We start from the raw sequence: 20,689 nt of genomic DNA, 5'->3' as shown, positions 1-20,689 counted from the left end.
AAATGTTCATATCAGATTAATTCTGTATGACAAACACTCACCATCCCAAGGGAAGTGATTTGTCTACGTGTTACTGCCACCTCTCTTACCAGATCTTCTGTATTGTTTATTTTATCAGGTTTCTCTGGCAATTGTGTTGGCTGTGGCAAGAAGGGCTTCTGCTACTTTACTGAATTTTCCAATCACATCAATCTTAAACTGACCACTCAGCCCAAGAAACAGAAACACTTAAAGTGTTATCTGGTCAGGAATGCACAAGGAGCTCTTACCAAAGGATCTGTAATCTGCTGGAAAGGGGCAGGTGAGATAATGAAGCTGTCTTGTTGGAGCTCTGGTTCTCATCTGCAGAGCTTAGATAGCACGAGGATTGGCATCTGAGAAAATTTGAGATAGACAGATAAATGAAGGAGTCTTTAAAGCTAGGTGATTACTAAAGAGCAGCTGTAGAAAGCAGTTAACTAATAAAAAGATGGCATGTTTAACAAACCATTAGTGCCTGCTTTCCAAATATATAGCAGCCGAATCAATGTAGTTCATGTTTTAAATTCTCAAGTGTAAATTTGCAAAAATAAAGCTATTGTAATGTTTCTCAGTGGAAGGGTCTTGTTTTCTTAGAGTTCAGAGGCCGACAGTCTTCATCCGGTCCTTGTTCAAGCACTTTGTTCCAACCTCCAGAGAATTCAGGCCCTTTACTAACCACCACAAGTGAGCCTGTTCCAGCACCAAACCCAAATACTCCATCTGGGACTCAACAAACAGGTAACATGGAGAAGGGAAACCCTTTGGGTTACTAAATATTCGTGTGTGTGAATGGAAACATGTTATACATAAAATAAAACGAAATGAGTTAAGTGCTGACATCTGGGTTAACTAAATCAAGTAACTGGTGTAATATTGTCATAGCTCTGAAGAAAGAAAGTTAATCGTGCTTCGAAGGCTTTTTCATTACAAGTTCTTTTTCAGAGTAATTAATGAAGAGTTGACAAATAGCTTTTAATGTTCAGAAAATGTTTCTCTTCTGGAGTAAGTGAGCTTCTTCATAGCTAAGACAAGCCAAATATTTGTGACTTATCTATTTTAAGATGGTGAAAGTGGGCTTTGCCATTTTGCAGCTGATGCTTATCTAGCCACAAATGACAAATACTTTAGAAACCAGTTTGTTTATTCCGGTTTGTTCCTCTGATCCAGTCTATTTTATGATATGAGTAGAATCCTCTTTATTGCAGAGATTATATGGAAGTTAGGTTAAAAGCTTAGGGTTTTTTCTTTTGATAGGAAAGGTATCGGCTTATTTTTTAAATTTCAGACAGATTAAGGTAAAATTTTTCATATTTTTTGAAAAATAACCTTAACTTCTACAGTTAAAAAATATTTACTTTCTGAAGGTTTTGCTTTTCCATTTCCTGGGGTGAATAGGTGGGTGTTTACTGATGAAGGGTGAAATGATCTCTCTGGATTTCCTCCTAATGAAATCAGCTGTCCAGTGTCTTGTGAGTGTGGTATTTGTGGTTTTAGAACTGTGGCAACTCCATTGACATTATTATTCTCTCTACCAGAGAGGAGCCTAAACTCCAAACATATTAAACAGCTGAGATTTGAAAACATGGTGCCGAATGAGAATGAAGCATTAATCCCTCTAGGACACCACTGATGTATATATTTTCAAAAGATGAATGTAACAAAATTAAAAGTAATTTTAAACGGAGTTATGGTTAGTTGGATATACCTGTTTATTAATGTGACACTGTCAACTCCTAATAAATAAAAAGATGTTTGGAAAAAATGTAAACTCAAAATTTTGCTCAAGTTTATTTATATCAATATTGACTACGATGCTTGAGTCTTTTTGTCCTGCAATGAGCTACCCATGGAAGCAGGAGTCTTCATGCTTATGGGATGAATGTGTGGATCTGATTGCAAGATTGGAATCTCATTCAGGTGTAAACCCCAAGTAACTCCAGAGAAGTTACACTAGAGTAAAACTGTTATGAGATCCAAATTGGACCCACTGTGTTCAGTGCTGTAAACACTATGGGGAAGATCCTCAGCTGATGTAAATTGTCGTCGTTCCACTGAAATCAGTGACCAGTTGATCAGTTCATTACACCTTCTGAGGATCTGCCTCTCTAGTCATTTATTTAAAATAACTTCTTTTTTTTGTGACAGGTGCAACATCTGATCATCTCCCATCAACGGCAGCATTAGGTTCAACTGTTTACAATGGCAAAGATTCTCCAAGACAACAGCTGGTGAAAAATAACCTGCCAGCTCTGACAAGACCATCAGTCTTAGGTACCTTTGAATTTTTGTGTTTAGCCAATCTAAATTGTATATTTTGATTTGGTTACCCAAGGGGAAATCAGAGCATTCTATTCAGCATAAATTCCTGTGTTTCTGGATCAGTGTATTCCCCTAAGAGTCATTGTGTTAATAAAATCTCTTGTTCCTTATTAACTTTCAGAGAAAAGGTGTGTTTTATGTTTTTTCTGATATTGCTTACCTAGAAGTCAGAACAGTAATTTTTTTTTACTTTATTTTACTCTTGTTTTAATTTGAAAAGAGAGCAGCCTTTATTCTGAATCCATACTCTTGAAAGGATTTGTCTGTGTTAGTTTCTTACAGAAACAGAACAGAACAGAATTTCTGAACAGATTTTATATATGAACAAATTTTATACATCAATTCAATGGTCCGGGAAAGCTTTATTCTTACCAGTCAGAAGCTATTTATCTAAGGATGCAGTCCATTTTTGGGAAATACCATTTGACTTAGACCTCTAGCTCCAGATTTTAAGACACTGTACACATTATCCCTTGTCTTGCACTAGGAACAATATTGTTTTTAAATGGTTGCCCTGTATGGTTCTGGCTGATCTGTGATTGCCAAACTTTTCTGCACACAGGTAGAGCAAGCACCATGGAGCTGCTGTTTGGGCAGGAAAACTTTTAATAACCATATCATAGCAGTCAGATTATAGGTTAGTTTTAGGGTAATCTTCCCCAAACGGCACTGCCAGCATGCCTCAGCCCAGTCCAGTTTCTGTGCGCATTCAGTCCTTGAAGACTTTACTTCTCTATGTACATGGGCAGTTGTTCATTATAAAATGAACTGATCTCATCATCTGATTTCACAAAGAAAACCGTCAGATGTCAGTGAACTACATAACCCAGTGTGAGACTTGGCAGGATTTGGGGATTTCCAAAAAATAAGTACATAGTGTGGATTTGACCTTCTTGAAATTGTCTCTGCTGCTGTGGATTATGCTGGAAAGATAAATAATTAAAAGTAAGAGCAAATGGCCATGTATTGCCCTCATGTGGTGAAAATATAAAGGACAAAAGGCTATCTTTTTAGTGGCTACTGGATCTATGATGAATCTTCAGGTGAATAATTTTATGCTAGATCTGAAGGTGTGCTTATTCTGCACATATATCGTAATTTAATTTTGTATAGTATCTTTTACAAAGAAAATATATCATAACCTTTTATTTAATCTATAAGACTCAAACTCAGGTTTTGAAGTATACATGGGACTAACCATTCTGTTGTCAAGAGAGCCTTGACAGTGTGAATAGATGTGCCTTTGCATATTAAGGTAGGGAGAGACTAAGAGCTCAGTCCTGTAAGGTGCTGAGCAAAATTTAGAAGACCCTTAACTCCCACTGTCAGAAATGCCAATTGGTAACAGTGCAAGGTCCACATTTTGGAAAATTGCAGAAATACACATGAAAACACAAGACATCAAAGACCAGGAACTTCTGCAGAAATGTGGCTCAGCATGGTGATTGGTGGTAGAAACAAAGGTGCTGGAGCCAGCTGCTGAGTCTCTCTAGCTGTCAGCCTTGAATATCAGCGGAATAGAGCTGATTGTCAGCATGGGGCGGCAAAAATAATGTGGTGGATAATGTTTTCAAAAGCTCTTAATTACCATTAAGTTTCAATGGGATTTAGGCCTCTATGTCCCTTAATGCACTTTGGCAAATTTTTAAACATCTTCTAATAGCTAAATCTGCTCATTTTGAGCTTTGCATCTGGACATACACGGAGTAAAATATATATGTTCTTGGCCTCCAGGATAAGAATATATTAATCAACACTATACTGTTATTGTTTTCCCAGAACTCACAGTGCTGTAAAATAGATGAACTATGCTAAAATGAATAATAGGTCCCTGCACTGGAGAGTTCACATTATTAAGGTGTAACATAGCACAGCAAAATAAAGGCCACATGCAGACTAGTGCTTCTGTGTTTGTATTTGATGCAATCTAGTACAATAATTAATGTTTATATAGGGCTGATCTATCAAACATCATATTGGAATATCATGCATATGATTTAACAAATTAAAAATATTCCTCCACTTTGCATATTAATAATTTTCTGAAATATTAATGTTACCCAGGCACTTTAACAAATTCAGGGCCTCCTAAAAAGCGCCACAAAGGATGGTCCCCAGAGTCACCATCATCTACTGAAACTTGGAATTTGCAGCCCAACCTGCAGATTCCAAATAGAAATAAAAATGGTAAGTTAGTTGAATTTTTTTGTCTAAAAGATAATGGCTGAAGGGTGAGATTTCATAAGGTATTTAAGAGCCTAAAGATACACCTAGGCACCTCAGATGATTTTCAAAATGCCTAGCTGTCTAACTGCCATTAAAATCAATCTTGTAATCTACTAGCTTTCCTTTAAAATAGTCTTTTTATCTACTGTTGTTTGGAGTATAATTGCAGTAAAAAATGTTAAGGGAATTGGGGAAAAAATTATATGTTTTGGTGAGTTTTAATTTTCCTCTGTAGGTATTTATCGCAAGAACATTCCCTTGGAATCAGAACACCTGAATATATTAATGTAGTGGAAAAATGCAGAACATACATGTTTGTTGTTGATAAAGCCACACTTGTCCATATTATTGAACTTGTGCCAGCATGTTGTTTTTCATGCTCATTTTACAATCTTTAGACACACGTGTGATACTCAAGGGCTTGGAAATGTAATTATTACTCCAAGAAAGCTAACGTAATAAATACAGGCTTTATTAGCAGTTCATGAGTCATTTGTGTTCTAATTGTAAAAAGAATGGAACATTGATTTTTAATGCAGATGCTGGTTGGTGTTTAATACTTTTCATCAAGAAAAACCACATTGCGAATTTATTTGCATTAATATGACTATTAATTGATTGCATTAAAATTATGAATTAATTCTTAGACATGGGAGGTCTATCATGTTTGACACATTCTGCTCTGATGGGACCAGTTTCTTCTCCAATGGTGGCTTCTGGAGAACCAGTTTCAGTTCCTGATAACTTGCTGAAAATATGTAAAGCAAAACCTGTTATATTTAAAGGTAAAAAAAACCTCTGTGTGTAAGAGACATGCAAAGATGTGGGCCTGCTTTTATACTTTAAGGAAGAAACTGAACATACCTGACACAGGTTTAAAGGCAATTGAATGTATTCTGAGATCAAACTTATATAGCATTTTACATGTGCAAACATTAACTAATTAACTTAATAATTCTAAGAAATAAACCAAACAAAAACCCAAATAATCAATCTCCTCCCTCCAAAAAAACCTAAAACAAAAAAGCAAAGCTCCAAAGAATTCAAGTGTGTAATCCTGCTCCCATGCAAATCAAATGCTTAATTCCCATTTACTGCAACAGGAACAAGATCAGTCAACAACTAAGTACTGTAAGACTGTAAATTAGTGCTCTGGCCTTTGAATTTGATGAGTTCCCAATGTTTACCTCTCATTCTAAACTAAAGTAGACATTATCTACATCAGAATTCTATCAGGTACTTTAGGAACACCTGTAGTCTTTGTGTGGTTTGGGATGGGGTAGTATTAGAAAGCATTGCAGCTTTGGTGCATTGTGAGGGAGGGACAGATGTGACAGCTTGCTCAGGCTATTCATGTAAAACGCTGGCTAAATAGTAGGGTATTATCTTCTCTGTGGAGCAGCCATGATACACCTAGGGTACGTCTACACTGGAATAAAAGACTCATGGCATGGCTACAGTTGGCCCAGGTCAGCTGATTTGGGCTCATGGGTCTTGGATGGCAGGATTAAAAATTGCTGCGTAAATGTTCAAGCTTGGGCTGGAGCATGAGCTCTGGGACCGTACCCTCTCATGGGGTCCCAGAGTCCAGGCTCCGCCTGATCCCGAATGTTTACGTTACAATTAAACAGTCCCGTAACCTAAGCCAGCTGACATGGGACCGTTGCAGGTGTTTAGTTGCTTTAATAGCCTTAGGGCTTGTCCACACAGTGAATTAGTACACATCAGCTGAGATGTAAATTCTAGCGCGTACCAGTGTGTCACACACTAACTATCTGTGTGGACCCTGTTTGCACACACTGAAAGTTCACTTGTGTGCAGTGATGCAGTACTGTTTGAAATGGGACTATATCAGCACACACTAAGGAACTTTGAGCACACACAAGCAAGGTCCACACACACAGACAGTGTGCACTAGTGTGTTGCAAACCAGTGCACTGTGTAGACAAGAACTTTGTTGGAGGTTGGTCTGAGACTGTGTAATGAAATTCCACAGGACCTAAGGACCATCACAAACCTCTCCACTTTTCCTCTCCAAGTGCAAAGTGTATTTTTTTTTACATGCCTTCTCTAATTAAAACAAAACAGCATGTACAAAAAAAAAACCCTGACAACTCTTTCCGCTGCAACAAACAAACTACTCCACACACAGTTGTTCCCCTGGAAAGGGGATGAGAGAATGAACCACAGCACCTGTGACTGATGTTATTTACATTGCTTAATGTGCTACTGGAAGGCATTTGGCTTCTGTGGCGATGAGCACCATATAAGAAGCTATCTAGGATAGAGCTAGTCATTATAGGGACACAACACATTGAGCCAGGATGTTACGCATGGCTTCACTTACTGCTTTTAATCTCTCTCTCTCTTTCTGACTTCCCTGAGCACTGAAATATTATTAAAGCTGTTACTATTTCAAGTGTTAGTGACCTGTTTGATGTCTGCACAGTGAATTATGAAATGAAGTTTATCTGACAAGTGCAAATATTGTTTCTATTACAGGTCATGGGAACTTCCCTTATCTTTGTGGGAACCTTAATGACATCATAGTCAGCCCTCTTTTGTACACCAGCTACAGAAATTCACAGTCCATAGCTAGAGCTTATGAACAGTATGGTGCCTCTACAATACAGCCGATTTCAGAGGAAATGCAGCTTTTACTAACTGTCTATTACCTTGTTCAACTAGGTGAGTTTTTTTCACCTTTGTAGAATCTCGGATGAGTAAAAATTAAGATTTTTTATACTAGGTGCTTATTAGATTAGCTACAGGTGCTCCTGCTGTAGTGCTGGGTCTTAAAAAAATATAAGGCCAAATACTTAGATGTACTGACCTCCTCCAATTCCCATGGGATTAAGTCTTTAGTAAGCTTAGTTCTATCTCCCACTGAAGTCAGGACTGCCAGAAATGTTCATTGAATCTTAAATCAGGATTGGATATCTTTGTGAAAGATATACTCTAGTTCAATGACAATCTTTTGGGCTGGATGGTGAATCACTGGTTGGAATTCTGTCTCCTGGGTTATGCAGAATGTCAGACTAGTTGATCATAATGATCCTTTCTGTCTTTAAAATCAATTACATATCCATTTTGCATTGCAGCAGTGGTCCAAAAAGTTCTTGTTGAAGTGAAATAAGGACCCTGATGTTTGGGTGCAGCAGACCTCTGCTCTGTGGAGGAACTAAGGGTGGGACAAAAGGACCTATATGGCAAATTCACTCTGCTGACTGCTAGGGCTGCTGGGACCTGACTTTAAAAGCTTTCATTGACCGTAACATCTCTCAAACCCTAGCCATGACTCTCACTCCCCAAGCCGTGTCCTGATACACTCCATGCACTTGTGGGAGCCTAGAAGGCCGTGGTGCAGAGTTGGCAGAGAGAACTCTAAGCCAACTAGAGATTCCCTGGTGCTGAGGAAATGTTCTGCTCCCAGTTAGGGAAGGTTTACATCGTGACACAAAGGGGCTGTAATGTGGGCCAGAATCTGGCCCTAAATCTTATGGGAAAAGGGCCCAATTTTGCTGTAAATTTGGGTGTAACTCCAATGAAGACAATGGAGTTGTGTAAAATCAAAGCAAAATCAGGCGTTGAAGGATTTTAATTTGCTGTATTTTTCGGAGGAGAGGAACTTGATTTTTGGTTTAGCATCATTTATAAGTAATTTATAATGTGTCTCTAATGCTGATGGTTCTTTAGCTTCAGACCAGGTCCCTTTGATTGAGGATTTGGAACAGATATTCATGCGCTCATGGCGGGAGTCGCACCTCTCTGAAATCCGTCAGTATCAACAGGCCGTTCCACAGGCTTTCCCTCCGGTTCCCAGCCAGATTGCACCGATGACGTCAGCCCAGCTTCCCTGGCTAGCAGGGCTGGCAGCCAGCTCTTGCAATGACAGTGTCCATATCATCGAGTGCAGTTACTCTCTAGCTGAGGGACTTTCAGAAATGTTTAAGCTGCTCATTGAAGGAAAGCTAGTGAAGACGAACTATGTGGTGATCATATGTGCTTGCAGAAACAGAGCATTAGATTCCTGCATTGCAGTAACAGGTGAGATTCCTAGGGAAAAATCTTGGGACATACCTAGAAAACCGCATCATGTTCTGTTAGGAGAGGTTAGTTGGGTTTTCCCCCCCGTAAGGACAAAAGTGGCTTGTGTAACTTGCTTTCATGCCTTTGCTTGCATATAAGTGCCCTTACGCTTGATATGCTCTACCTATTGGTGCATGCAAAGAAGAATTTTGCATAGGAATACCAGTGCATGTGCAAATTTTAAGATTGGGTCGAAGGCACATAGAAAATTTAGTCATACAGTCCTACTTCTGTTTTTGAGTGGAATATCTCTATTAAGGAGAGGCTTGAACATGTTCTCAGTTTCACAAGGATGTTTTTTCTTCGTGTTCTCTCTATGACATCTGAAGTCCCATGTGGGCTGTGCTGATACTATTGGCAAGAATTCTTGGCACCTACAGCTTTACTCAGAATAATGGGTTTGAACATCCAGGAAAATAACTCAGATCTAAGGGTCCATTTTGAAAGCAGTGTGGCTCGGATGAATGACAAATTCAAGACTGTCCTGGTACAGTCTTTTCCATATATTGCTTTGAAAACATACTTCCTGAGACAAAAGACAAATAGAGAGGGAACATAAGACTGTTTGTTTGGGGGGGGGGGGGGGGGGAGAGAGAGATGCTGATTTCTGTTGCTGATATCTTTTATTTTGGTTTTGGAGGCTGTTCCTTTCAATAGGATTTATTATTGTTCTTTTATTATGTAGAGCATTTTTACTTTAATTTGAACTGCATTCAGAATTAAAATTTCAAAATAAAAAGAGCTCATTTTTTGTCTTGTAGGGAAGTATCAGGCACGGGTACTGTCTGAGAGCATGCTTACCCCAGCGGAGTACCAGCAGGAAGTTAACTATCAACTAGTTACTGGGAAAGTGGAGACGTTGGGCTCTTTTTTTAGCACCCTCTGCCCAGGTACATAACATGCCATAAAGAGACACGGTTCTAAGAGCCTGATCCTCTGAAGTCAGTGGGAATTGCAGGTGCTTATCACCTTTCAGGAACAGGGTATATGATAAGACTACATACTAAAGAGACAAGTGAGATCTGGGAAAGTACATTTGTCTCTCCTTCAGAGATTTGCCCAAAATGGGTGAATTTATAAATGCCTACGTTTTAATAAAAATGCATAAACATTGACTGTGCAGGACAGACACATTGATGGGTGAATGCTTTTGATGCATGCACATAATTTCTATTGACATCAATGAACTTGCTCATATTAAAAGCAGACTTGAGTACTCCCCTTCCACACCTCAGTCTGCACTCAACCCTGAGCCTCTAAAGTGAGAGAGTGTAGTACTGAGCCACCAGCAGAGCTGCCGAGCATGGCCCCTTGCCACTTACAATCCAGTAAGGTGAAGTAAACTGAGAGGAGCTGGTGCTGCAAGCTGGGGAGATGGCAAGAACACTGTGCCCAGCATACATCACAAGCAGAACTAAGTGAACGATTGATTTCTTTGTTTTGGGGGTCAAACCAAAAGAAAACAATGGTTTGAAATTATTTTGGTTTTTTCTTACTGAAACAAAATAAAAAAATAGACAGACAAACAAAAATAGTTTTGGATTGAAAAACACTCAAAATGAAATGAAATGAAAAGAAATCCAAAATAAGATGAAAGGTTTTTGGTTTTTCCTTTTGTTTAATTTTTGGTCGTCTTTCTCCTTTTTAAAAAAAATAAATATAGCTAAATTTCAAAATATCATTTTGAAACAAAAAGTCAAATACGTTTTGTTTTGAAATGGTCAGAATGAATTGTTTTGACTTTTTCAAGAAAAAGATTTTTCTTTTTCTTTTGGACTTAAGTATTTGCCAAATTTGACCTGAATTCATGAATATTTTCAGTGTCCTGAAAAATGCATTTTTCAGCAAATTTACTATTTCCCCCCCCCCCCAAAAAAAAAGTTCACCCAGCTCTAGTCACAAGCCATCAATTAGACATATGAGAGTGATTCTGTTTTCTTAGAACTGTCAGACACATTTCTATGTCGGTGGCTGCCTCGTCTCCCAGTTTCTGTTAAATACAACTCTTACAAGCACTCAGACACTTCTTTTCTTTGGGCTGTAAGAGTAACTGAAAATCCTAAAAATAGCTGCCATGCACATCATGTTCTCTCACTGGATTGCAGTTAAGAATTTAGATCCTGGCCCTGCTCAGCTCAGTTCAGGTGTACTAAAGTGTCCCTGCACAAGTGCTAAGCAAACTGACTACTCAGTGCTAACAGTGTGCCCTGTATATCTTTCAACAAGACTGAACAGGTTGTAAGAAGGATCTTTATGTGAATAGATATAACATGATATACAGTGGGAGTACAATTCAGTAAAATATGTATCTTGTCTTCTGCATTAAGTATCGCTAGAGAAGCCCATATTGCAGGCTTATATAGGCCGTGGAACTTGTTTTATGAACATCACTCATTGGGATTTAGAAATCAAGCCAAGTCTGCAGTGACTGAAATATAAGTTAGGTTTTATGAGCAATTAAGGTTTGCATTATATTTTATATTGTATAATTTAGCAAATAAATTATAGTGATATAAAAAGGGACCATATTTTAGGACACAAGATGGCAGATTTAGGGTTGAGTGTACAGTCTTACCTCTGTGGTGCTCCCTGGTTTCTGGATATTTCATTTCTTAATCTACTATTGTTCTCTATCCACTAGGCCACAATGCCTAACTAGGGAGGCAATGTGACCTGTGGATAGAGCTTGGGATTGGAGCTTTTAAGACCTGAGTTCTATTCCCAGCTCTGTTTCTGGGTGACCTTGGGCAAGTCACTTTGCCTCTCCCTGCTTTGGTTTCCCCATCTGTAAAGTGTGCATAATGATTCAGACCTTCTTTATCATTGGTATCTTCTGATGAAAAGCACTATACAAAAGAGCTAGGGATTGTCTATTGTTTTTATTAATTTAACATTGCATTAAGTCTTGTGCTTTGCAGGGAATCTTATCTAATGATAATGATCTAATCTTATCTAATTCTTTTTTTTTAAACTTACCCCTTAGACTATGACTGTGACTATTTCCTGTGGGATGACATAGGAATATAATTGACCTACGTTAGACCCTTCGTTCCATTAATGGGTGTCTTTTTTTTTTTTTTGTCCATTTTGTATCAGTGTAACTTCATTGACTTCAATGAGGTTGGTCCTGATTTACACCAGTACAAATGAGAGGAGAATCTGGCCCATAATTTCTTTCTCCTGGGTGTTGGTTTGGTTCTGTTATAACTATGGGAACCATTCAGAGAAGAGTTTAATAGTATACCATGGATACTAATATCTACTGCCCTTTCAATTTGGTAGATGGTGACATTGAGGTTCTACTGGACAAGTTTTATCAAGAAAACCAAGGACAAAGGTCTTTATCTCTTTCTACTTCAGTGAATAAGCCAACAGCATTGGATATAACTGGAGCAGCTGTGTGCACAAGTAAGTAATGAACGTGTCTGAAGATGTAGCAGAGCAGGGTGTCTCTTCTTCAAGACAAGCTAAGGCCCTGAGCCTGCAGTTGGATCCATGTGAGCAGAGCCTTATCCCTTTGCAGAGTCCCAAACTCAGGTTAACAGAAACTCCTCTTGTTTAGGTCCCCCAGGTTTGCATGGATGGAAATTCCACTTCATTCTTGTGGATCTCCTAGTCTCTGGACCTTAAAGTCTGGACCTTAATTCTGCAACAGCTGAGCTTCAGCCCTGAGGAGTTTGAGATTCATAGGACTAAAAACTAGTGGTCCACAATTATGCAAAAACCCTATTTCACAAAGGTTTTTTGGATGTCTCTTTAGCTTTCATAAAAGCAGCGTCCTAATTCAATAAGCATGCTACTTTAAAGATTGCCAGACTTTAGGGAGAATTTGTATAGGATTAGACTTCAGTCATTCAGCTGAACAGATTTTGCCTCTTTCCAGGTTATAATGTTGAACGACATCAGATTCGTCCATTCCAGCTAGCGGTTGCTCAGAAATTGCTGTCTCATGTTTGCTCAATTGCTGACTCCAGCACTCAAAATCTCGATTTGGGTTCCTTTGAGAAAGTTGATTTTCTGATTTGTGTTCCTCCCTCTGAAGTGACGTATCAGCAGACACTGTTTCACCTCTGGCATTCAGGTGCTCATTATTAGTAGATTTATTTTAGATATATACAGGAAATTGTTAGCTCCATTTGGGTTTGGAAGGCCTGACCCCTGTTCCATTTCTTTAGGTGTTTTATTAGAACTTGGCTTAGAAAAGGAGCACCTCACAAAGCAGAGGATGGAACAATATGTTATGAAGCTGGATGCAGAGGCCCAAACTAAATTTAAAGCCTTTTTGCAAAACTCTATGCAGAATCCCCATACATTATTTGTACTCATCCATGATCATGCACACTGGGATCTTGTGAGGTAAGAAAGAACAGCTTCAATCTCTTAGAGAGATTATAATTTATTGTTGTTTGTTTGTATTCTTGGATCATTGCTCCATCCATGTCACCCCCCTGTATGCATCCCTCCACTGGCTTCCCCTTTCTATACATCAAACACAAACACTTCCTTTTAAGGCCCTTGGTGATCTATCTGCACCCTGCCTATCATCTGTTATGTTTTATCGAGCCATCAATGCTAGCCTTCATTGTCCATCAGTCACATTTTCCCACAAATACCTTCATGCATTCTTCCGGGATGTTCCTTATGTATTGGAGGAGCTCTGTGTAAATATGTACAAAGCCACCACTATATCCACCTTCCCATCTCTCCTTCAAATGCCCCTCTGCTGCAGTGCCTGCCAAAACTCCGCTGTGGCTGAGCAGTTGGTAGGATGTGTTAGCTGCTTATGACTAGAGTTGGTTGGAAATTTTTCTGATGGCATGTTTTTTCTGTTGAAAAATGCCAATTTGTCAAAATCAAAATGTTCTGTAGTTTCTGCCAGGTCATCCACCCATGCCCCAGCTACCCAGGGAGGCCAGGCTCCCAGCTCATCAGCTGCATGCCTGGCAGAGGCTTGAGAGTCAGGGAGCACACTGCATTTCAGAAACACAAATGCTTTTGCTACAGGAATGTGTTGGTGTTTCCAAAATAAAAATAACATTTCATTTCTGCAAAGAATGTCAAGGTTTTGACTTTTTGTCCTCATTCACAGTGAACATTTCCCCAAAAGAATAGAAATTTTTCACAAAAGTGAGATTCAGTTTCCCTACCAGCTCTGCTTTTTACGCAAATCATAATTTATTGGAGGTTGGGTGAAATCCCAGAGGATTGGAGCACCTATCTTTAAAAGGAAGAAGAAAGATGACATTGGGAATTATAGACCAGTCAGCCTAACTTTGATACCTGGAAACATACTGCAGCAAATTATTAAACAATCAATTTGTAAGCACCTAGAAGATAATAGGATCATAAGTAACAGCCAATATGGATTTGTCAAGAACAAATGTACCAGGAAAGGGTCTTTCTGATAGCATTATACAGTTGTCACATTTGGTCTGTTTTATCAACACTTCCCATGTATTAGCTGACAGGGTTACTGGCTTAGTGGATTGAGGAAGCTGTCGATGTGATAGATCTTGATTTTAGGCTTCTGATACAGTCCCACATCACATTGTCATAAGCAAACTAGGGAAATGTGGTCTAGATTAAATTACTATATGGTTGATGAGCAACTGGTTGAAAAGCTATACTCAAAGAATAGTTATTAATGATTTTCTGTCAAATTGGGAGGACGAATATAGTGGGGTCCCCCAGATGTCTATCCTGGGTCCAGTACTAGTCATTATTTTGATTGATGACTTGGATAATGGGGTAGAGAGTATGCTTATCAAATTTGCAGATGACACCAAGATGGGAGGGGTTGCAAGTGCTTTTCAGAACGGGATTAGAATTCAAAAGGATCTTGACAAATTGGAAAATTGGTCTGAAATCAACAGGATGAAATTCAATAAAAGCAAGTGCAAAGTACTTCACTTAGGAAGGAAAAATCAAATTGGGAATAACTGGCTAGACAGTAGTACTGCTGAAAACATATTATAGTGGAGCACAAATTGAATATGAGTGAACAGTGAGTCAGTTGCAAAAAAAGCTAATATCACTGTGGGGCATATAATGAACGTCTCATGTAAGATGCAGGTGGTAACTGTCCCACTGTACTCAACACTGGTGAGGCCTCAGATTGAGTATTGTGTCCAATTTTGGATGCCACACTTGAGAAAGTTGTGGACAAATTGGAGAGAGTCCAGGGGAGAGCAACAAAAATCATGAAAAGTTTAGAAATGGCTTCTGAGGAAAGGCTAAAAAAACTGGGCATGTTTTAGTCTCCAGAAAAGGAGACTAAGTGGGACCTGATAGGTCTTCAAATACATTAAGGGCTGTTATAAAGGGGATGGTAATCAACTGGTCTCCATGTCCGCTGAAGGTAGGATACAAATTAATTGGCTTAATCTGCAGCAAAGGAGATGCAGGTTAGATATTGGGAAAAACTTTCCAGTTTATAACGGTAGTTAAGCACTGGGATTGGTTACTGGAGAGGTTGTGAAATCCCTGTGATTGGACATTTTAAAGAACAGGTTGGACAAAGACGAGACACAGATGTTCTATGTATACTTTGTCCCGCCACAGTGAAGGGGGATGGACTTCTTGATGTCCCTTATAGGCCTACATTTCTAATGATTCTATCTATTTTAGGTACTTCTATGGCCCCATTACCATAGTATCTGAGCACAATCATTAATGTGTTTACCTTTGCAACCCTCTGTGACATAGGGAAATGCTATTCCCATTTTACAGATGGGAAACTGAGGTACAGAAAGGCTAGGGGACTTTCTCAGAGTCACACAGGAAGTTTGTAGCAGAGCATGGAATTGATCCTAGATCTCCCAGACCGTATCCATTGACCATCCTTCCTCTCTAGTAATAATCCTGTCACTGTTGTTTTGCACTCCCCCTTTCTGTCTGTTGTATCCAGTTGTCCAGTCTCATTTTACATGTAGACTGTAAGCTCTTTGGGGGCAAAGACCATCATTTTTAAGGGCTAGTCTAACCTGTTTCACCTGGCTACAGTCCCAAGAGGACCACATAGCTGTTGGCAACTGCTGTGGCACCAGTCCCTCTCAATCTCCCCATGCTGTATGTTGGGGGCTGAGGGAAGTTTGCCATCACAGCCTGCTGGGAAGTCCACGGTGCCAGGGAGTTCCCAGCTGAGGAGATATGGGGCTTACTTTCCCCTTCTTTTCTGCCACCAGAGTGGTGCAAAGGGAGCAGACTAAGGCTAAAATTCCAGCCCTAAATTCTTTGTGAGTAGTTCACTGTGCTTTTGTGTCCAGGTTTCACATGGTGACACATATGTGTTTGTCACAAGTGTACGTATATACAAATAACTTCGGAGAGTTTCTTTTTGCAGCGCTGTTCACAGCCTTTATCCTCAAGCAGAACCATCCGTGGGACTCATTGATAGACTGTTGAACTGCAGAGAGGTGAAAGAGGCTCCAAACATTGTGACCCTCCATGTGACTTCCTTCCCCTATGCTCTGCAGACCCAGCATACTCACATCAGCCCGTACAATGAAATCCACTGGCCTTCTTCATACAGCAATGTAAGATGGATGTTTTCAGGGTTTTGGGTTGTTCTGTGAACCATTCAGTAACTATTTTACATTTACATGCTCTGAAAAACACTGGAGATTACATGTATTTGTAAGCGAAATGATGAATAATGATGACTGTGTTACTCATCTCTCTCCTCTTCTTCATTCAGCCTATAGATGCGTCTCTCTTATTCTTCCATCTCTTTCTCTTTTTGTTTGTTCCCCTTCCGCCACTCACCTTCCTTCCATTTCTCCCCTTCCTTTTTCTACTATATCTAATATTCGTAATATATAATATCCCTAATATTGGCCTCTCCCCCAATGCCTTTTCTCATCCACACTGTCTGTCCCCTTCCAGTCCTCACCCTATTCTTTCTCACCACTCTGTCTCCTTACCCTAGGGTGACCAGATGTCCCGATTGTATATACAGTCCTGATATTCGGGGCTTTTTCTTATACAGTCATCTATTACCCCCCAACCCCTCAACTGATATTTCACATTTGATATCTGGTTACCCTACCTTACCCTCCACCACAGTTTTTAATAGCTCGGAGAAGGAGCAGTCTGAAGAGAATCACTGGTCCAGGAGCTACTTAAAGAAGAGCCCTTGATATCCTTTCTACCGTCTGGCCCTTTTTCTTTCCTCCTCTCAGGGAAAACCTATTTCTATCTGTTCCCAATGAGAGGCGGCCAGCAGGAGGGAACAAGGTTAGCTACCTGAACCGGCATGTGTGACATTGCCATGCTGCATTGCAACATGATGCCACTATGGCAGACAAATGACCCTGATATGACCAGATGTCCTAGGGAATCCACTGAAACTTTGTGAAGCCTCCAGTTTCAATAGAACCAGGCAGGACATCTGGGGACTGTAAATGTATGTGACATTGGATCATTAGCTACTGCGAATGGGGGGAAGAGGGGAGCTGTGCTTTTTTTAGTGATCCGATTTTTCTTTTTTTTTTTCACCCTCTTTTGGTGAACTACTCACCCCACTACGGGATGTCACATTTTCATACCTCACTTGCCCAGGCCTAAAGGAAATGAAGGTGTTTATTTGCAGACCAGACTCTGAGGAGCATCTTTGTTCCCTCTCCATGGGCACTAATGCCATTATACAAGTCTCTGGGCCAAAACTTTTTTCTCTGGAGGGCTTCAGCACCTTAGTGTGTGGCAAAAAGTCCTACAGTGTCCTTCTGACCCCTGGTCCGTTTAGGACAGAGCTGACATAACTGCCAGTTGTATTAAGCATCAGTAAACTTTATGCAAATATTTGTTAAAAATTGTAAGTGGATTATAATATTGGGTGTGGGAGGGTGTGATCTTGACTGCTAGGAGGAAGCAGCAAAGACCATGGCTGCTCCCTTCACAGAGGGCATTTGCCTGCTTCTCATAAAGTAGTTTGCAATCGTGGGTTCTAATCACCATTGTTTTTGAATTCTGAGAGAGCAGGAGGCCCCCGAAAGTTTTTATCAAATCTTCACCTTACCAAGAGATTGCTGCATTTCCTCTCAGTTACACATCTCACCAGAGTTATCCAGGCTTTTGATTCTTCTTGGTTTAGGATTAATCAATATGCTGTACATGGGACTAATCTGGAAAGCCACCTAAGTTTCAATCAATGCAGAATGTGGTGCCAGTGTGCAAGGTGGACCAGTGAGAGCACATTATGCTTACTCTCAGAAAGGTTATCTAGATGTTTTTCTGACATTGTTTCAAGATCTTCTCCAGACTTTTTTGTTTTGACACGTACATTTACTGATGTGTGGAAAAATGATGTGGTCAAATAGTTCAGAACCATGCAGTCTTTCTACTGTGTGCAAGATAAAAAATATATAAATCTACCAAGATCCTCAGCTTGTGTAAATTGTCAGAGCTTCATTGAAGTCTTTACACCAATTTAAACCTTCTGCGAGTGACCTATAGTGAGTATGAATGTGTGTACGTATGTATCTATGTGGATTTTTTAATCTATAGACGTGTGTGTGTTTGTGTGTATATATGTATGAGATATAAAGAATGTCTGTAGGAGATGGTAGATTGATTAATTATTTGTAATATATATATATGTTATATCCTTAAATTGCTGTCATCTTATTTATTTTAGGGAATAGATTTATACCATGAAAACAAGAAATATTTTGGGTTGTCAGAATTCATTGAATCCACCCTTTCTGGACACAGCCTTCCATTGCTTCGGTATGACAGCTCTTTTGAAGCCATGGTTGTGGCTTTAGGAAAAAGGTACAGTACATTCTTTGATTTAAAGCATTATGAGAGGTAGCATGGTCCAGTGCATGAGATACTGAGCTGCAAGTCAGGAGATCTGGGTTCTTTCTATTCCCTGACTTTGCCACCGACCTGTTGTGCTTCCTAAGGCAAATCACATTACTTCTCTATGCCTCCTTTTCTCCTCCTTTCCCTTTGTCTGTTGTCTTTATTTAGACTGGAAGCTATTCAGGGCAGGGGCTCTCTCTTGCTACGTGCACACCTTCTAGCACAGTGAGACCCTGTCTTGGTTGGGACCTATAGACACTACAGAAATAATATTACAAGCAAATCTTGTGTTCAGAATGAAATGTTAGAAATTAATTAAACTTCAGCCAATACTTTTTGGCTGCTTCCCTGCTCTTATAGTAACTAGCTTCATTAATTTCATTAGTTTTATGCCTGAACTAACAGATCAAAATGTATAGGCATATAGTACAACTGCCTTAATGACCAAAAGTACAGATTTAAACGGCTGCATTGTAACCATCAGGAGTTTGCATTCTCAGTTGCAGTATAATTTCTGTGCTTAAGCTCAGGTGTTATTCAGACAATATTGGCAATGTGATTCCATTCTGAACTTGGCTGGCTATCAAAAAACTGATTTTAACATATAACATTTGTAAATATTCTAGTGGGACCACAAAGAGCAGGTGAGATTTCACTTTGGCTCATGGAGTTAAATCAATGAAAGACTCAGTTAGGGAGAAGTCTGTAGACCATCATCAGAGTTTATAAAAATGATGTCAGTTAGCTGATGTGCTCCATGTGGAGGGATTCAGATTAAAAACGTAATTACTCGAAGTGCATAGTGAATGCTGTTCAGGTATATTTTTTGCATGCACAAAGCTCCAGTAGGACTCCTTGGGGATGTTAGGGTGTGCAAGGAATACAAGATCAAGTAAGCAGAACTTTGCAAAATTATATTAATGACTGGGGAACTCTGTGTATATTAGGGCTCAATCCAGCTCTTTCTGTTTACTTCAGTGTTTATTGAATCAGATCTTCCATGAGTAAACGTGAGTAAAAAGCAAGGATAATGCACTGAGTACTTTCATCTTATCTGACAGAAGGATTTTAGTTTTAATTAATAGCACTGCATAGTACTCTAGCAAATATTCAGTAGTATGTTTTGCAAATGTGATGAAGTCTTAATAATAACATGAGATAATATAACTTCACTACCTCAGCTATTAAATCTTTACTGCACAATGGCGAGATTCCACCATTGGTCTTGGAATGATAGGATTTGCAGATTAGAAAGCGTTAGTGAGGTTCTACTGTATATTTGGCATGATTTTTTACTCGGATTACATTTTGAGGTTAATAATTTTTCACAAGGGCAGCATTCAGTTCTTCTTCGACTGCTTGCTCACATCGATTCCATTCCAGGTGTGTGTGCGCCTCCGTCACAGTTACCGGAATTTTTTTCCCTTTAACAGTACCTGTAGGGGCAACTCTGGCGCCCCCTGGAATCCCACACACATGCCACGGTATATGAGGCACCGCCGGCTCTACGCCCCCTCAATTCCTTCTTTCCACCACTGAGGGTTGCTGGAACCTTGCTTTGCTTGCAATCACAAGTACTCCAGTTCCCCTGTTCTATTGTAGTTAGTAATTAGGTTAATTAAATAGTTCTTTGTTAGTTAAGTGCTGTTGTTAGTAGTTAGTTAATGTTAAGTGTTAGTCCTGTTAGGGACTTCAATTTGGGGGCGGGGCATGTCCCCCTCTCCGGGATTCAAGTCCTGCACAGTTTGCAGCAAGCCCTTCCCACTCAGTGACCCCCACAAGAGCTGTCTGAAGTGCTGGGGGAGTCACACCGAAAGGACAAGTATAAGATCCGCAAGGGCTTCAGACCAAAGACTCAGAAAGAAAGGGAAATCCACCAGAAAGCCCTTCTCATGGAGGTGGGATTGAGACTGGCTTCGGTGCCGCCACGTTCTGCCTCGGTGCCGAGCACATCTTCGGTGCAGAGTGCTCCGCTGGCATCGTGGCACCGGCCTTCTCCTCCTCCGTGAAAGAGGCAGAAGAAACAGCGCCTGGACAAGGATTGCTCCCCTGCACCGAAGAAGAGCAGAGATGCAGGGTCGAGCAAGGGCACCACATCGTTCCACCCACCTGTGCCAGGGCATTCAGAGCAGGATTTGCCCTTTAGGGCTCCCAGTTCACCGAGGGAGCCACCCCCTACACCGGGAGTGGAAGGGGATCCCTCCAGCTCACGGTGCCATCGGCACCGGAG

The 20,689-nt window shown here is 40.0% G+C and overlaps 1 protein-coding gene across 3 annotated transcripts in view; it reads left to right on the top strand.

The window, feature by feature from the left end:
- The window catches only part of GREB1 (growth regulating estrogen receptor binding 1), a 93,284-nt gene that overhangs the window by 31,524 nt on the left and 41,071 nt on the right, over window positions 1–20,689 (top strand). For all 3 annotated transcript variants that reach the window (XM_067544757.1, XM_067544756.1, XM_067544758.1), the window contains exons 5-17: window positions 119–301; window positions 616–759; window positions 2,167–2,292; window positions 4,405–4,527; window positions 5,214–5,351; window positions 7,069–7,254; window positions 8,263–8,613; window positions 9,417–9,545; window positions 11,938–12,063; window positions 12,539–12,736; window positions 12,831–13,011; window positions 15,998–16,190; window positions 18,290–18,426. In XM_067544757.1, coding sequence (XP_067400858.1) covers window positions 119–301; window positions 616–759; window positions 2,167–2,292; window positions 4,405–4,527; window positions 5,214–5,351; window positions 7,069–7,254; window positions 8,263–8,613; window positions 9,417–9,545; window positions 11,938–12,063; window positions 12,539–12,736; window positions 12,831–13,011; window positions 15,998–16,190; window positions 18,290–18,426 — 2,215 coding nt within the window. The remainder of the gene's footprint in view (window positions 1–118; window positions 302–615; window positions 760–2,166; window positions 2,293–4,404; window positions 4,528–5,213; window positions 5,352–7,068; window positions 7,255–8,262; window positions 8,614–9,416; window positions 9,546–11,937; window positions 12,064–12,538; window positions 12,737–12,830; window positions 13,012–15,997; window positions 16,191–18,289; window positions 18,427–20,689) is intronic.

This window comes from Emydura macquarii, unplaced genomic scaffold (genome assembly GCF_026122565.2).
Source record: "Emydura macquarii macquarii isolate MOO-44397 ecotype Brisbane River unplaced genomic scaffold, CSIRO-AGI_Emac_v2 contig_1027, whole genome shotgun sequence".
Taxonomy (NCBI): Eukaryota; Metazoa; Chordata; order Testudines; family Chelidae; genus Emydura; species Emydura macquarii.
Note: the sequence above shows the minus strand (reverse complement) of the source record. Positions and strands in the feature narration are given on the sequence as shown.